We start from the raw sequence: 18,135 nt of genomic DNA on the forward strand, positions 1-18,135 counted from the left end.
GGAAAAAAAAAAAAAAAAAGGTATGCAGGTATTCACAGACCTGTCAAAGACTGTCTTCACTTTCCTGGCAAAAACACCTCTTTTTACCAAGTCTATCAAATGTGGAAGACGTATTCCTCGCTGCATATCATAATTATCCTTGCATAAATACAAAGCACCTCCAATTAAAGGAAGGTCGACAAAGAACCTTGGCTCTGAAATTAAAACAAACATGGAGGCCCGCTTGGAAGAGGCAACCCCAGCTTACACGGGCTGAGGATTTGGCTTCACACAGCCCATTCCAAATGAACATTGTGGACCAAAGTCTACTGTCAGACATATGGACGTAGGTCTGTAGACAACATGAAACTTGTTTTTCTGTACCCATAGTGATCTAATAAAGCACAGGCTCTGAGTTGCACCAATTATAACAAATCTCCTATGCAAACAAGTTTAATTAGCATTACATGACTGCAGTTTATAGGAGTCACATTCCAAAGACAACGCTGGAATGAAATGTCATGAACCAGCCTGCAAGTTTGTCGTTTCCTATTATTTTCCAGATGTTTTGGCCTTGTACATATTCCATCTTGACATTTATGTATGACAAAGAGATACAGTAAGACTTGCAAGACTGCAGGGAATAACCACTTCTTCGTACCTCAGTGAAAGAACAGTCTGTTTAAGCTACATTCTCAAGATTGCCCTGCTGCAATGGATAGGTGTGCCTGCTACAAGGACCTCAATGTAAAAATTACTGGTTTCAAGTGTTTCCATAACGCACTGGTCTGTTTTGATATGGAATGAACAGAGTCTACTACAACACTTCAGGAACTCTGACGTGGTGAAGGATTTTTGAGCCATTCTGCTGGACAAGATTAGTCATTACATGAACAAGCATGAAGAAGTGATCCAAACTCAAAATGAGAGAGGAAAAAAAATAAAACAAAACAGAACAGGCTGGACTTTGTGCTATCATTACAAAGGCAGAATAAACAAAACTAAGTGATATTTACTGAGGCATCATCATCTGCAAGAACTTAACAACCTGCAGGTTTAATCTCCTGCCCAGCACTCACTGAATCAGACCTGCAGTGTGTTGGGTCAAAACACGGCTATTCTGACTCAGCGACTTTTAGCGTGCACTTTGCTTTGGTACAGCTGAGTGCAGGACAAGAAATAACCGTGCCTGTTAGCCATGATGTTGTAAACAAAATGCTTAGCAAAAGGCATTTGAACATCAAAAGGCATACCATCAATTCCATTGTTTTCTTCAACTTGTTGTCACTGGAATCAATGACAGAACAAAAGCTAATCTTGGGACAAGCGGACAGATTAATTTATTCATTTCCAATTTTGTAGGGAGGGAAAAGATTTCAAAGACAAAAGCTCCAAAATATTGTTCTTCACAAAAGAAAAGACTAATATACATCAACATATACTATTACTTTGCTGTAAACACATTGTGTGCACATGCAACATTGCATTAAAACACATTGCTCCTAACATACAATGCAGCATTTACCTGGCTAGCCCAAACCCCTCAAATTCGCAGGCACTAACACCATCTGACACTTTAATGGCTTCAGTAGTAGGTTTTATGAATAAAATATTAACAGGGTGTTACAGAATACTGAAGAATGTATCTACAGAGTTGTATACTGAGGTATGTGTGGGCTTGTCAAACACCCACATTATAAATTATCAATAGTGCAGCTCAGAGTACCCCTTTTGTGCATCAGGAAATCTATGCAAGCATTTTATTATGCTTTGTTCCACTTAATGTTACTTTTCCTGCATCAAGCAGCCACAAGAAAAAGAACTACACACATGTGCTGAAGGACACTTATGGACAATACTCAGCCATGAAATGAAAAAGACTCATTCTACCACACAGAATCCTGTTTTCACAACTAGCTCCTGTGGCACAAAAACCCAGCCTGTCTGGAACTGGACTACAGCATTTTACACAGTACTATGCAACGCCATTTTTTGTGAAGAATTTTCAACTTGAAACACTGTTGAGGAGCACCAAGAAGCTGAACAGGATGATTACACATTGTCTCCTACTACCTGCCCTTATGTGTAGTGCTGTCAAAAAGATGATACTTCTACAAAACAAGTGGCAAATGCAAGGGGAGAGCGAGTCTCCCAAGAGTCAGGAGGAAGCGCTAAACTCAGCGCAGTAGATTTTCAGTGTACAGCATTTATTTTTAAATGTAGTTTAAATGGGGTTAGCTAAGTGTCCAACAAATACAGACACTGGGTTCTGTGTTTGATACTCAAAAAGCAGGCTTGCTACTGCTCTAAAGCACTCGTACTGTGAATAAAATCGCAAGGGACAGATGCACGTCCCCATGAATAACTATCTTCACCAGTAAGAGGTTAGAATCGATCTGTCATGTTTCATCAGCAGCAGTCGCCAATTGCATTTCTCCATGCATCGCTGGGGATGAGGATGACAAATTAGTTACAATCAAACGAGGTTTTGGCAGGATCTAGAGCAGGGCTTCCACCTGCCTTGTTCAAGGAGCTACGGTTAGATTTTGCCAAGTCTCTCCTCAAGTAGCTCAGCTCACTGGACTACTCACAGTGAGCACTACTACGAGCACTGCTACTCACAAAGCCCTCCTGCCCAAAGCTGTGCACCAGCCCTAACGAGCTCCCCTCAGCTGACGTATGCTTCTCACACAGAGGCATTAAATGACAAGGAAGCACTGCCTTAACAAGGTGCATAATGTGCTCGTTCTGCAGCTGTGTTCTGTGTCGAAGTGATTCACACAATTAATATTTAACACTACTTCATGTAACAGGTTTCTACCTCAGATCTGTACTGAGGAAACAAAAGTTCTAGTAGAGATTTTCAGCACTTTGTTTTTGTCTGCCAATTTCACATTTCCTTAATGTTATTTTAAAAGTTTATTTTCCTTAAACATACCTCAGCACCAATCAGTTTTGATCTCGTCCCCCTTACCCTCCATAGCACAAAGTACCTAAAAAGCAGCTGAGCTGACAAATTTAAGCTTCACAGAATGACAGAGCCCTACCTTTTTATATACACAAAGTTTGTGTTTTGAAAGTAAACACGGTAGCAAAACTCCACTACAATTCCAGGCTGCAGTAGCAGCTATCAACATCAATGAACAGACTAAAAAGTTTTAACAATCTTAATTCCTCCAACTTTTCTTGCCCACTTCATCTGAAGATGAGGAGCACCCAAACCCACTCTTATAAACATTTGGCGCTCAAATTTTAGGCACTGAGACAGCCTGGCACGTTTAGGCTCCTTTCTGCCAGGCCGTCCAGGTGATTTTGGTCACGTTTTGGAGGGGAGCTCAGAGGAGGCATGGCAGGAGGGGGCACGGCAGCAGCGCACTTGGAGCACCGCGGCTCGCCCACAGCAGGAGCACACACGGACACACACACACACACACAGGTACACACACACACACACACACACGAGGTCAGTGCCCGTCATTTACCCCCTGCGGAGGCCCCGTGAGGCCCCTGCCGCTGCTGCGGCTGAGCTCGCCGGGGCTCTGCCTACAAGCTCTGCGCTGCAGGGAGCGATCCCGGCACGAGGCCGCCGAGCCCCGCGGGCCCGCGCCGCCCCTCACCAACACCGACTGCGGCGCTGAGGCGGCGGCGGGGCGGGAAGCAGCGCCCGGCACGGGGCCGGCGCCTGAGGGGGCCCTGAGGGGGCCGGCCCGGGGCTGCTCAGCCCCGACGCTGCAGCGGGGCCGCTCCGCTGGGCCCCGGGGGCACGGGGCCGGGCCCAGCCCCGCCGCGAGGCGCCCTGAGGCGGCCCGGCCGCGCGCGGGAAGCGGCTCTGGGCCCGCGGTCAGCGCCTGAGGCACGGGGCCGCCCCTCCCCCTCCGCGCCCGCCGCGACCTCCGCGCCCCGCCGCGTCCTCAGCTGACCCCGCCCCCCCGGCGCCATTGGCCCCTCCCGCCGCCCGTCAGCGGCTCCCCCGCCTCCCATTGGCCGCTGCCCACCTGCGGCCGGCCGCCCCGGAGGCTTCCCCGGCCGCCGCCCGTTGCCTCGCGCTGCCATTCGCGGGACGCGGCCCCTCGGCCGGCGCCGCCGCCGGGCACTGGCTGGCGGAGCTGTCAGTCACGGCGCCGCCCGGCCCCCCGGCTCCATTGGCCCAGTAACCCCTTTTCGGGCTTTCGCCTCCCCTCATTGGCTGACGGCGGCGGATAGGGAGCCGCGGTTGGGCGAAAAGCAGGTCTCGGGGGCGGGACGCGGCCCGGGTCGACAGCCGATTGGCCGGCGGCCCGGAGCGGCGCCACGCGATTGGCGGCGGAGGCGGGGGAGGGCGGGGCCGCCCGGGGTGAGGGTTGTATGAGGTGAGGGAATCTCGCGGGGTCTCGCCAGCGCCGGGCGCGGAGGCGCGCGGTGATTGGGCGGCGGGGGTCACGGGGGCGGGACTGAGTCAGGGAGTCTCCGCGGCGGCCGAGCCCTATGGGCCGGCCGAGCCGGGTCCCGCTCGGTGATTGGGTGGGGGCGGCTCTCGCGGAGCCTGGCGGGCCGGGTCCCATTGGCTGCGGCCGGGCGTCGGGCGCGCGCCCCGCATGGGGGCGGGGGGGCCCGGCGGGGGGAGGGCAGGCCGGCTGCGCGTGCCCGCGGTGCGCTGCGCGCTGGGGCTCCGGCGGGAGGTGAGTGCGGGGCTGCCGGGGGGGAGGGGGGGGGGGGGGGCGGGATGAGGGGGGGGCGGAGCGGCGCCCCCCGCCCCCACCGTGCACCGGGGCCCCCCCCGCACGCCCCCGGCCCCCGCCCCGCCCCGCCGGGCCGGGCCGTGCTGTCAGGGCGCCGCCGCCGCCCCCCCCCCCCCCCGGCGCCCCCCGGCCGGCCCCTGACGCCCGGCGCTGTGTGTGTGTGGTGTCCGTGTCCGTCTGTCCGTGTCCGTGTCTGTGTGTCCGTTGCAGGCCTTCGAGGAAAAAGTTGCGAAGTGGCGAGCGGCCCGCCCGCGGCAGGTGCCCGGCCGGAGGCAGCGATGTAGGAGGCGCGGGAGGCCCGCGGAGATAAGTGGGGATGTGGGCATGGCGCGGGTAGGCTGGGCACGGCGCGCACCGGCTCCCAGGGCAGCGGCTCCCAGCCCAACCCCCGCGGGGAAGAGGCGCCCAGCGCGGTTTCTTTAAAAAAATATATCAAAAAAGAATAATAATAATAATAATTAAAAAAATATATAAAGACGTGCGGACAAAGCAGACCCGCCCCGGCCCGCTGCCCGAGGATGGAGCTCCAGTAGCCGGCCGGGGGGCTGAGGGGGTCGCTGGGGCCCGCGCGCACATGAGGACCCCGCGAGCGCCCGGCGGCAGCAGGAGATAAGGCCCGAGGGGCTCCATGTGCCGCCGGGTGGGCCGCGCGTGCTGAGAGCCAGCTCGTGGCGAAGTGTGGCGAAGCTCGGTGTTACGGCCCAATGACAGCCTGACCCAGTTGTCGTCCACGCCGGGGGCATTTGGTTGAATGTCTCTTTGCGGCGCGACGGCCAACGCAAAAATGATGGCGGCTTACAATGGCGGTACGTCTGCGGCGGCGGCAGGTCACCACCACCACCATCACCACCACCTTCCTCACCTCCCTCCTCCTCACCTCCATCACCACCACCACCCGCAGCATCACTTGCATCCCGGCTCTGCGGCTGCGGTACACCCCGTACAGCAGCATGCCTCTTCGGCGGCTGCGGCCGCGGCGGCTGCGGCCGCGGCCGCGGCGATGTTAAACCCAGGGCAGCAGCAGCCATATTTCCCATCACCGGCACCGGGTCAGGCCCCTGGACCAGCTGCAGCAGCCCCAGCTCAGGTACAAGCTGCAGCAGCTGCTGCAGTTAAAGCGCACCATCATCAGCACTCACAACATCCACAACAGCAACTGGATATTGAGCCGGACAGACCTATTGGATATGGAGCCTTTGGTGTTGTCTGGTGAGTAACGAAAAAAACCTGAACCAATCTTTCCATTTTTATTTTTAACCAAATCATAATTCATTCTTGGTTTTGCCATTTGATCCAGAATACAAGAAGGCTGCTTACCACAGAGTTTTTGTGCTGGTTCTTCTCTCTTCTTAGAAAGTTGGCTTCACTTGTCTCTCTTGGCAGAGCAAGGCGTAGAGTGGTGGAGAGCAACCTCCCGTTAGCAGGCCACACCACCAGTCTTCTTTAAGACAGACGCAGCGTGTTTACATGCCTTCCCTGCTCTTAATTAGAATATGTATTCTGTTTAGCTAAGCTGTACTTCCTAAAATTTCAGGTTAACAAATGAGTATTAGAATGTAGGTTTTGATCTGACATAAGAGCTGGAAATTGAAAGCGTATGAAAATGTCTTCCTCCTTCAGTCACCTGTCAAGATCTTTGTCTAGGAGCTGCCTGACCTGCAGTGGTATGCTATGTGCTGCCTACAACAGAATATCTGAACTTTGCTCTCCTCTCATAAATGTAAATGGGATTTTCTGTCTCCTGTACTACTGCCTACAGCTCTTTTATTCCCCCAGCTGCTGTTTCAGAGGATTTTGTCAGTGGATCGTAATCTCTTCTAATATATTTTGTAACCACCTTAATGTAATGTATGCAATTATTGCCCTTCAGGATCACTGAAGCGAAGCTAGAGTGATTTTTGAGTAGCTTTTTATAAGCCGTTGCCAGTTTTACCCTGTTCTGCAAAGCTCTGTGGGACCGCAGGAGATGCCTGGGTTTTGTTTTTGAGAGCAAGCGACTGCAGCACGCTTCCTGTGCAGGGAACACCGAGTCTGAAGTGGGTAACTGTGGCGCGTCCCTGCAGAGCTTGCCTCGGAGCTCGGTCGGTGTGACTTTGTGTTGCTTGAGGAGTTCTGCTTCAGGTACTGCCCGTGCTCGGGTTGCACCGAGGCAGAAGTGCCGTGCGCCTGGGGTCGTGGCCGCGGAGAGCTTTGCGGTACGGGGCTGGGAGCTCTACAGGGCAGTTCCTCGCCCCTGCCCTGGCACGGGTCACAGCAGTGTTTGCAATAAACCGTCTTGGCTAGGAGCTAGGCGCAGCTTGGTGTTACAGCTGATCCTGTGCCCCGAACGCAGCAGGTCCAGGAAGTTCAGCTAAACGCCGACTTCTCGAAGTCGGGGGGTGCTGTTGTGCAGCCGGCGCCGCGCTGCTCTCGCTGCGATAGCGTACAGGAGTCTATGAAAGAACCAAAACTGAGAAGAAATCTTTAAAATATGTATCTAAAGATTATTTCCATCTGTTTGTGTATTTATTTCTGGATAAAGTGTTTTTTTCTCTTTAATCTTAATTGTTACAGGCTGGCTTAAATGTAGGGTGTTATGTAAGATCAGACCTCGTTATCGTTCGGTTCTAACATTTTGTTTACCTCTACATATTTCCTAGGGATCTTTATTTTTCTCAGTTTTATTTGCCAAAAAAAGATCTTTGCCAAGAGAGATCTCTTTTGTAATATTCAGTAGAATAAAAGGTTACGTTTGCATATTTAAATATAGTATCATTAAGAATGCTGAGGAAAAAAAGAGTAGAAGTAAGGAGGGGCTGCAGGGACTGATGTCGGGCTGCAGGGACTGATGTCGGGCAGGGCGCTGCCAGAAGTGCCCCTTGGTCCCGAGACCCCCGGCTGTCCAGCTGCACCACGCCAGCAGGAATTGCCACTGGTGAGACTGTGCTTGCAAAGTTGTAACTACAGCTTTTACTTCAAGATAACGACAGTTTTGTGGCTTTTGTTTCTTTGTTTTTAAAGGCCATGGGGGTGTTAAATGAACTAAAAGCAGAAGCCTGGAGGTCAGATCTCCTTGGTGAAGTTGTAAGTCTGTACAGACTGAGAACATAATCGGCTGAACTCCTGTTCCTCTTTGCTCACGTGTGTTTGAGTTCTGTGGTCACCGTTAGGCTTTTGGTGTCTCGAATTGACTTCTGCAAGTGCATTTGGGAGTCTGCGTGCCAGCAAGAGTTAAGCTGAATTTTAGGTTTCATTCAAATCATGAGGGCATGTCTGTGTAATTTAATTCCGGCCATATAAGATAATGGAACTGAACATAAACATCGAGTTGGGTATTTACACTTTGAGTTAACTTAGACATGAAAAAATGCATACTTTGGTGCAAATGTAACATAAAATTTTCAGCAAGATAAGGCCGAAGCTGCTTGTGAGTAAGGATTCTGTGGCGTATCTGTATCTCTTCCTGAGCACTTACCGGCACTGATAAATAACTGAAAAGTTCATATGTGCATTGCTGAGGGAAGCTGGTGTTATTCTACAGGCTCTTCAGTATTTGAAGTCTTTCATCTCACTGCTGCGACGTGTCGTCGTGCTGTCCAGGAGGATGCAGCTTGTCCTGCACTTAGCCTGAGCTCCTCAGAGAAGCTGTGGGCAGGGAGCGGTGCCGAGTTTCCCGTTAGGTTACTGGGAGGGATTTTGGCTTGGCATTGAGTTAGCCTTCGTCATTAGCTCGTTTGTCTGGTGCTTGATGATGTGTCGGGGTTGCTAATGTGCTAATGTGCCGCTGGAGTTTGTCACTCCTGAAGAGCCGAAGCATCGTGCTTCAGCATTTTCATGATTAACTCACGTGGGCTGCGCTCGTGTTTGTGTACACGGGCTGCAGCCGTGGCTATCTGCACCAGGAGGTCCTAATGAACCGTGCTGGGCACCTCTGTGACCGAGTGTTGATTTGAAAGTGAACTTAACCCAGGCTGGCGAAGGAGAAGGGAATCTCTTCACCAGTCACCGTTCAGTTGCTGCCTTGACAGAGCAGGGCTCTGCAGCTGGCGTTGCGTGTGCCATCACCCCGCTGAGCCTCGCTGCTCCTGCACATGCAGCAGCGTGGGGGTGGCAGGGGAGGTGCTGAGGCAGGAGGCGCACGGGGGCCTCCCACCAGCTCCTGCGGATTTGCTGAGTGGAGTCCTGCTCTGGCGGAGGGCTGAGAGCTGAGCTGTGTACCTGTCCTGCTGACAACATCTGGAAATACTGGGGAAATAAATCCAGATTTTAGTTTCAGTGAAAGCTCCGTGCCCCACGTTTCAAAACGCGTATCTGGTGTTGGGAAGCCTTGTGTATATCCCAAGAATGAGGAGCTGTCCTTTGCAGAAGTGCTCCCTGTTTTGCCGGGCAGACATGCTACTGCCATCTGGTGGGATCCTTAAAAAATAAGAGCGATAAAAAATGCCCTGACCCTGGCTGGGAGTGAGGGGCGAAGACTCCATACATCTGCAAGAGGAGCTCGTGCTGCTTTCATGCCACGTGCCGAGAGCAGAGGAAAACTGCAGCTGCCGTGGAGGCAGGCGGGGAAGGATGACTTGTATGGCTGGGACTGTATGGGAAGGTCTCGCTGCTTGGGATACATCCACCCCCGGAGGGTAAGAACCCGCGCCTCTGTAAGGTGTGTGGGGATGGGGTTTGTCGTGTTCGTGTCTCTAATTGCGAAAAGTTAGCATCAAGGGTTATGAAATCAGGCAGGCTGTTTTGTTACTGTAAAAACCGTGTCAGAAAGCACCTGTCTCTGGGGGAAATGGGATACTAAGGACACTAGAAAAAAGATCTAAGTTTGTTTTTTAAAAAGGCCTGATCTATGTGATTTTAAATTGCAGTGTGGTTTTCAGTGCATTTGTTTCTAATGCTTTTTATCCAGAAAGCCAAATAGCAGTGTAATGTTGCAAAGAGTTTGGCTCTTGATTTTAAGGTAGTACAATATGTACAATATGCTGGTCTTAATGGCAGAAATAATTTAGTCTAATTTTATACTTAGCTCCTGGCCTTCAATGGCCTGAAATCACTACGGTCAATGCTAAGTAAAAATTGAAAAAATATTGCGTAGAAGTATCAATGTGGGTACCCGACAACAATTAATGGGGGTTATCAGTGCTGATCCGAAGCAGAGCAGTAGGACAGGCACTGTTAGGACAAACTGCTGGCCTCCCGACCGCTGCTGGGAGGGAATGCCTCGTGCTGAACAAGTAAGCAATGTAGCTCAATTGTTTGGGACAAAACTGCTAGAATATATATTAGAATATATTATATATATTCTATATTCTCTTCCCTCTCAGCCACACAAGCATTACAGCAGAACAGCGGGTGACTGGCTCTACAGTCCAGCTTTGATTTTTCAGACATGTTTCAGATGTTCTTTCCCCTCTCTCCCCACGTACTTTTTCACTTCTTTTAAAGAGAGTTTGAGTTGTCCCTCTGACCAGCCAGCAAACAGATGCCTCTGGTGTTTGTAGACGGAGTATCAGAAGTAATGTAAAAAGCGGGATCTATATTCAAAACAACTTGTAGGCATGACTGAAATCCCATTTATTTCTGGTCAAAAGAATTCAATAAAAAGAAACTGGGCTCAGTCACGGCAATTTCCACTGTAACATTTAGAATTTAGCAGTAAGCGCTTGGTCCATGCTTAAGTTATAAATATTATTACAAGAGTGATGGATCTGAACGTGTTTGGCTTTCGTTTCTGAAGTGCAAGTATGTGGTGTGCCTGGTATTATTGCTTGATAAAGCAATTTATCAATTTAAAAAAATATTTTAAAATTCCTGTGACGGATTATTCAATGACTGTAAGCAGTGAGTAAGCTCTCTCTTGCTCAGTACCAACTTTGTGGGGCTGTAAGCACGCCCTGGTAACAAACAGCAATCTGATTTCCAGCCTGTGCTTGGACTCGCCAGTTCGAGTCTGTCCCGACTTACCTGCCCAGCTGGGAAGTTCTTTAGGAAGTAAATACCGGCCTTTGGGATCGGAGCTGCGGCGCTGATGAGCTGGCAGCCAGGCTCATTAGCGCTCAGCGAGGTGCTGAGCCCATGGAGCCCCTCTACGGGTTAGGGGAGCGAGGCTGTGCCAGAGGGGCAGTGGGGGCAGCTTGTGGAGGATGGGGCAGGGATGGGTTAGGTGGGGCACACGCGGGGCCACGGCACTGTGCTGCGTGCCGCAGCCGCTGGCATCGCTCGCTCGCGTCTGTGGCAGTGCCCTGGCTCGGGTTCTCTTGCCCAGGCCAGAGCAGCGTGGGTTGGTTTTTGAGCCCTGTCGCTCACTCCTGAAGTTGTCTCGTGTGGATGTGTTCGGCTGCTCTACGAAGCTTTAAGTGCAGTAGGTGTAGGCAGAGTCCTGGCATTGTAGTTTGAAAGTACATGGCGTAGAAGGGGCTGCAAACGTCGCTTTATTGTGAGTCAAACCAACTATTACGTCCAATTCTGTAAAGCAGACCCCCGAGTGAGGTGGTAGATGCTTAAATGAGAGTGGCTTGTGACAGGCAGTACAAATACGTATGTAAAGGACAGAGGCTTATGTGGTTAATGCATTTATTTATTGATAATAGTATTTTACCATAATAAGCAGTAACAAGGAAAAAGTGAATGCGAGTGGAAGTGGATGGGATGGGGAGTGAATGGGGAGGAGCTGAAGGTGCGCAGCACGGCAATTGCCTGCTGCTGCATGCGGAGAGGCCGTACAAATTAGAGTTGTGTCTGCGGGCCATGCATTTTAAAAAATACCGCAAGTAACCTTTTCCTTAAAATGCATTTCTTCACTTTGTTCTGACTGCTCCTTTTCCTCTCCTCCACCCCTTTTTCTTACTTTTCCAGTGTTGGCTGTGGTACTTCATGCAGTGCAGCTCGCCGGCAGCAAGTTTAAACGTCGCCGGCAGTGTTTGGGTAGGGGCTGTGTGGGCAGTGCCGGCTGCTCCTCTGTGGAAGGCTCTCGAGCTCTGTCCACCGCAGGGGCAGGGGCAGGGGCAGGGGCAGGGGCAGGGGCAGCCCACCTCGCCCATGCTCTGCAGTGCCCTGACTTGCCGAGACGCGATGTGTTCAAACCGCTGTGGTGCTGATAGCGTTGGCAGTCGGTACCTGCTGGTGCTGTAGAGCAATCCGACAGCCTTGGTCAGTTAGATTGGCAGCACGTTTCTCCAGGGCTCTGACTGTAATTGTGCTACAGATTGCCTGCGGAGAGTTTCTGTGATCAGGGAGAAATGCGGTGAGGTGCGTGGCGTGCGGGTGCCAGGCGGCGGTGTGGGTACAGCAGTGCCACGGCAGCGGGCACGCCGCAGACCAAGGTGAGCTCAGTCCATTGCCAAAATGCGCTCCCATCAGCGCACCAAAATGCATGTTGTGCAGGGCTTGCAGGCAGCTGAACAAGGATAAATGTCCACGGAAGCCTCTAAAATAAAGATTTCTCTTCATCCTGACAGGTGTAAAGTTGGTGTTAGAATGACCTGAGCTTTGTTATGCTGTTTAAAATCGTATTGCTTTTCTCTTGGTACGTGATGGTGGAGAAGTAAGGGCAGCCGTAGGTTAGCCGTGGTGCTACCTGACCTCATGGCCATGGCCCGTGGCCCTGGACTGTGTTAAAAGTGCTCAGTAAGAGCCTGAGCCCTCATCGTGAGGGCTGGAGCAGGATCAGCGTGTCCTACTAGTATCTTGCTTTAATTTCCTGTTGTGTTTTTTTCTGTAAAGACTTGGAATCGCGCGTGTGTGTGAGTGGAATTTCTATGCTGGTTTTGATGTTGTTTGTAACACCAGAATGGTGATAGCAGAATCATTTCAAAGAATAGACGTTTTGATAAGTTATCTTCTGTTATTTCCTTAATTTCTTGGGACGTGGTCTGATGGTATTTGTTGCGGAATTATGAAAAAACAAATTGAGCTTTCTGTTGAAGAATAGTTGCAGGAAATTTTATGGAAAATTAAAATATATTGGGAAATGTGGGAATCCTTGGGCTCTAGTGAATGATTTTCTTTCCCCCGTTCTCTTTCATATGCAAATATGCTTTAGTAGGTGCAAAGAAAATTGCTTACTGGAGAACCTGGTAGTTCAGTTTCCTTGTCATTTTGGAATGGTGCTGTTCCAAATTTTAATCCTAAATCTATTCTTAGTTTTACAATGATATTTTTTTCCTTATTCAGGCACCACCAGGCGGTGCTCTTATAGTTTTCTTCATTTTGCTACCTAAGTGCAGTGGCAGAATAGAGCCTGTGCTTAATGGGAGCAGTACGGCTGGGGATGGTGTTGACCTGGCAGCCAGGTACTTACTTGGCTTTGGTCTCCATCGTTTGTTTTTCTGAGAAGCTGCTGACTTTCTCTTCCTTCTTGAAAGTGTTTATAGAGTTTCTTTTTATTTCAGTTAATACATTTGATTACTTAATTTAATGTAAATGCTTGCAACCATTGAAGAATATGGGTCAATGAACAGCCAAAACTCATTTCATAAACATAGTAGCGTTTTTCAGGCATGGGTAATCTTTGTGGGGCAGTTGCTGGTCTGTGCTGGCACTTGTTGATTTCCCTGGGTGTGCCTTGCAAGTCAGCCAGTTGCAGTTTAGGAAGGAGAGGCTGGCCTGTGGTCTAGCTCAGTGGACTCCTTAAGTGCTTTGGTTACTAGTTAATATGTTGAGGTTTACTACAGTTGGAAGAAATGCTGTGAGGGCTGCCCCGCAGGCCCTCTGCATCCCTTCTCGTGTAGGTCCAGCACTGCTGACCGGGGCGCAGCTCCCAGCGCGGCTCTCGGAACAGGGGTGGCCGCGGGGCTGCCCTTGGCAGCGAGCCCTTTGGCTTCCCCGCCTTGGTTTGTTTCTAAAGGCCCAAAACAACCCGTCTGAAACTATCCGAGGGCACTACGTGAGAGCTTGCTCTCCCCAGAGGTTACACAGTGAGCAGCACAGAAGCGCTGTTAAAAGGGCTTTCTAATAGGGCAATATAACTTTTCCTTGATGTTTCTGTAAGTTCCTGTTGGCTTGCTCACTTCACATCTCTGATTCGGAGGGAGATTATCTCGCAGGTAGGTATTCGGGGAAGAATGGAGACAGATCAGCAGCTATTCCCAGGCTGCTTGCAATCCATCTCTCATAATTTCCTAAGTTCCTTGGCTAGCACTTCTACGTAAGACGAGCAAGAGAATTTTCTGAATCTCGTAATGCTTCTGAATCCCCTATGCTTTCCCCGAGTGCCTTTGAAATCCTCTAGGCCAGACCTCCTTGATGTTGATTTGTAGCTGGTGGGTATGTTGATGAAGCAAAATCATCCCTTTTGTTATTGTTCTGACTGACTGAGGGGGCATGGATCAACTAGGTCATGGGAAGACGCGTGATATTGATAAAATTAATATGCATAATGTAATCCTGCACAAGGTTACGAATGCGGACTCTGTTGAACACTCTGCATCCTTGGCAGGCAAGCGTGCCCTGACTTCAACAGCTCTGCAGCTGGCCTGAACCATGGCTAATGCTTAGAAAGGTGCATCTGCAACTAGCTGCTAACTCATCGTATGCATATTAAAAAATAAAAAGTGAAAATAGTCAAAACACTAGAAGAAAAATTGAGATGCTGCTTCTTAACAAAAGTGAGGAGTCTTACAGTCAATTAGCATTTTTTGAGTCACGATTCCTTTTCTAATTACAAGGACGTATCCAGAACAAACAAGAATACACACAGGCTGAAAGTGACATCTTGGAAACTGAAGATCTAACAATAGTTTTCTTAACCGCACGTCTCCTCTAAGTCATCATTCTGGAAGCTAATCTCATTAACATGATGTACAGTTGAAGGACAATGGGGAGAGAAGTTCCCACATAATAATTGCTGTTAATTTAAGTCCTTGCAAAAACAGGGAGAACTCTGCTTTTCCTCATCCCTTATTCCTTCCACTGCTCTGAATTGGCCTAATGAATTCACTTGTGACCGTCCACGACATTCTCTATATTTTTCTGTGATAGCGCCTAATCTTTTTTGACAAGTATAGTAAATATGGGAGTTGAAAGATTCAGTTTTAATTTAGGAGCTGAGTTTGGTTAAGGATGCTATTTCACAGCCAAGGAAGTGGCAGCCCACCAATGTGCCCGAACTAGCACTCCTGTGACAGTGTCCTAAATTGTTCGTCTTTTATTTAGTGCTGCTTCAGAAGTGAGTATTCAGATTATGAATTGGAACCAAAGAATGTGAAATTAAGACCTGGAAAAATTATCTTCAGGTTTAAATCTTAATGCCATTATCAATTGCCATTTATCTTCCCCATTCAGCTCCAGATCGCTTCTCAAAAAGTGCCTGAGTGCGTCTTCTGTGGGTGCTTCTGTGTCAGTGGCTACCATAGGCACAGCACAAGTCCTGCGTGGGGCTGGTCTTTATGCATGATTATCCTGATAGAGAATGTAATAAAGCAATACTAACTGGCAAAAATATTAAAAAAAAAAAATTAAAAAAATCCCATACATCATCTGATTTAATTCAAACAACTAAGTCAGAGTTCTAACAGCTTAACTGAAAGCGGGGTTTAATTATGAAGTGGAAAGTACCTTTTATTTACTTATTTATTAAGCTCTTAAAAATGGGTTAAGGTAGTAAAGTGCTTTTCCAGTGGGGTTCGTATTTGCACAGTGATTGTATTTGGAAGGTGAGGATTAAGGTCTTCCATTCCACTTTTGACCGCGGGGCACTGACATGCATAGCGAGCCCAGAATCTGAAGGGCAACTTTCCTTTTGCCCCTGCTGAAGGTAAAGATGACTTAGGTAATTTAGGTTTGGATTGTTTTGTTTTCTAAAGGATTTGAAAAGTAGGTGAATGTTGACAGAATCGGGACCAGCCTTGACCTACTTGTGGCTTTTTCTCTGTCTCTGTCTTGGGTTTGTCACATTATCATTTTCATGCTACTGTTTACTCATCTGAAGACTCACCTAAAATTTTAAGAACTGACAAATTTGGTAATTTGAATGTTAAATCTGTATAATATTACCACTCCCACAATTGTTCCCAAGAAGATTTTGCCATCTTCATATGACTTGGTAAAAGGAATCCTTCTATAATAATGTTTATTTCATACTGAACTGCTTTTTAAATTTTGGGTCAAAACTGTTTTTGAGCCATTAACTTAATTCCCCTTTGAAACTTCATGTTTTCTTCCAAGAGTCTGTATTCCACCTTAGAGACCTGAGAAGACTGGAATTGCAGCCATGATGGGGATTTATGTTATCACAAGGCTTCTGACTCTTTCAGAATAGAGAAACACGTATTAGGATTTTCAGGTCAGTTCATGGGAAATCATTTAAAACTCAATATGGCTTTGAAACTAATAGGTTAGACAAGAGCCCTGCAGGTCTGTCTTTGGTGTTTCTTCAGATGAAGTTGTGAAACTGAAATTGCTGCTGTGTAGGATATAAATTAATTTGGTTTATAACAATTCAGGATTTTATTGTTTTTGTGTGTTTTTTTTTTTTTTAGTTCATTTTGTTTTGTTTTTAGGAGAAAGAAATGCAATTTCCTTGTATTCTTGTAATATTTATATATTTACAATGCTGTGGGTCTTTCTTAAATCTTCATTAATATATACTTAAAAAAAAAAAGAAGAAAACTTTCCATGTTCCAAAAATAACCCACAACCTAGAGCATCTTTCAGGCTTTTGGGTTGTACTGGCTCTAAGTTCATTTTTCACTTGTGTTTTGACGCATCCCTTCTGCTCCTGCAGTAATTCAAAGAATGGCTGTGCAATTTCGGTCACATAGAAATCTTTACACGGGAGAAGAGAAAAAACAGAGCAATTTTCAGTACTTTACATGAATAAAATGTGCAGAGGAAGCTTCAGAAACCTGATGTCCTCTTGCCTTGTGCAAAGGGACAAGGAAACTGCCATTAATGTAGTTGTGCTCTTTACCACTACTGTCAAAATAGATAAAGGATTATCTTCAGTTAGAGTTGCCACTATGAAAGAAACTGTATTGTCTGTGAAAGAGGTAGGACTAAAAGAGCTTTTGTCAGATAGTGTTCCTGACAAAACAGACAGCACAGTTCATTTTGTTTCTCTGCTCTTAATTTTGGTTTATTCAGCAGAGGAAGAATTGGGTCAGTGTTCACTGGGTCCATTGTGAAACGGTGGTGTTGGCAATTATGGGGCCGCACACGTTTAAGTGAGACTTTAATGTTAAGGACTATGATTCTAATGTCTATTGCCATCCGAGGCAGATAGATAACAAATATTGTTGCCTAAAATAATTTCTGGCAAGAGGAATGGAAATGAGAGTGGCAACTAATAAGTACTCTGTGTTGTAATGCAGTATTTTGCATTTTTTATAACGAATGTTCTGGATTATGATAATGGGCAGGATACAAGCTGAAACTTGGAAGGTCAGTAAATAAGATTTGCCTCTTGCAGATAAAACCTTGGTGTATGGTCACTTGGTGTATGGTTCTTCATTCCTACCGAATTTTGGGGGTGAACGTAAAAAGCAGTATTTCAAAAAATTAAAAGGCACTGTCAGCCTCATGCAACGAATGTGTCCAAGTCTGGAGGCTCAGTACACCAAGAGACACAATTATTTCCCTGGGTTGTAGCACAGAACACGGGACGGTGCTTATTCTGGAGCCAATTCCTGCATTTCAAATATTTGTTGCAGACTTGGGTTTGAATACTCTGTTGATTTTTTCCTATGCTGGCAAACAGCCAAACGTGGTGGCACTGAAAAACTGGGATGGCTGCAATAGGGGGGGATTTACCTGGGAAGGTGAAGTATTGAACTAGGGAGGTGTGGCAGTGGCTCTCCGTGATTACGCGTGAGCCTCGTTAGAGTCATGAGGCAAGAGGAATTAATTGCTGCTTTTTTTGTTGTTTTGGTCCCCCCAGCCCCCAGGAGAGGGTGGCAGGGGGGACGAGAGGTAGACGGGAAAGCTTGTAGGGAGATCTGAGACGCCGTGGATGATTAGTGCTGGAAGCTAGGTATCTATCTAGGGGATATGACCAGAGGTTTTATTAACCTACTTTCCTCTGGAGGTACAAAAATGTTCTAGGAACTGTGCCAAAGCCTAGAGGCTTGTTGGACATGGAGAAGAAGGTTTGACATTTGGATTTTCTTTAGTTGGCTGGTGGGAATGGGAATGGAGGTCAGTGAATTGGGACAGCAACGTAGTAGGTCATGTAGATACGGTGTATGTTTGTGGGGAAAGAAAGGAACAAAAATACATGGGGATTTATGTCTGTTGGGCATGTTTATTTGTCAGCATCACAGACTTTACAGAGCCATGATATTGACTGGAAAAAAAAAAACATATAAAAATAAAAAACCCCAGAATGAATGTCCTGTGTAGTGCAGTAGTTACTGTAGCTATTGTTCATGTAGGCAGTTGGGAAGTAAATAAAAAGGTCTCAAGCATAGCCAGAAAATTTCGTGTAAACAGGGAAATAAATTTGATTTGAAAAGCAGTTTCAATTTTA

General features: G+C 48.0%; 2 protein-coding genes across 8 annotated transcripts in view; one reads left to right on the plus strand and one right to left on the minus strand.

The window, feature by feature from the left end:
• Positions 1-4,048, minus strand: part of LYRM9 (LYR motif containing 9) — a 32,752-nt gene extending 28,704 nt beyond the window's left edge. For 2 of the 6 annotated variants that reach the window (XM_084492772.1, XM_084492775.1), the window contains exon 1: positions 3,462-3,837. The gene's annotated coding sequence lies outside the window, so the exon portion shown is untranslated. Of the gene's footprint in view, positions 1-3,461; positions 3,838-3,974 lie in introns of those variants that run through there. The other 4 variants (XM_084492771.1, XM_084492774.1, XM_084492773.1 and 1 more) reach the window with 3 other exon arrangements.
• Positions 4,049-4,515: 467 nt separating this feature from the next.
• Positions 4,516-18,135, plus strand: part of NLK (nemo like kinase) — a 48,903-nt gene continuing 35,283 nt past the window's right edge. For both annotated transcript variants that reach the window (XM_084493497.1, XM_084493496.1), the window contains exons 1-2: positions 4,516-4,637; positions 4,908-5,906. In XM_084493497.1, the coding sequence (XP_084349623.1) occupies positions 5,449-5,906 (458 nt within the window). In that variant the 5' untranslated portion in view covers positions 4,516-4,637; positions 4,908-5,448. The remainder of the gene's footprint in view (positions 4,638-4,907; positions 5,907-18,135) is intronic.

Source organism: Aythya ferina, assembly GCF_964211825.1.
Source record: "Aythya ferina genome assembly, chromosome: 19".
In the NCBI taxonomy this organism is placed as follows: Eukaryota; Metazoa; Chordata; class Aves; order Anseriformes; family Anatidae; genus Aythya; species Aythya ferina.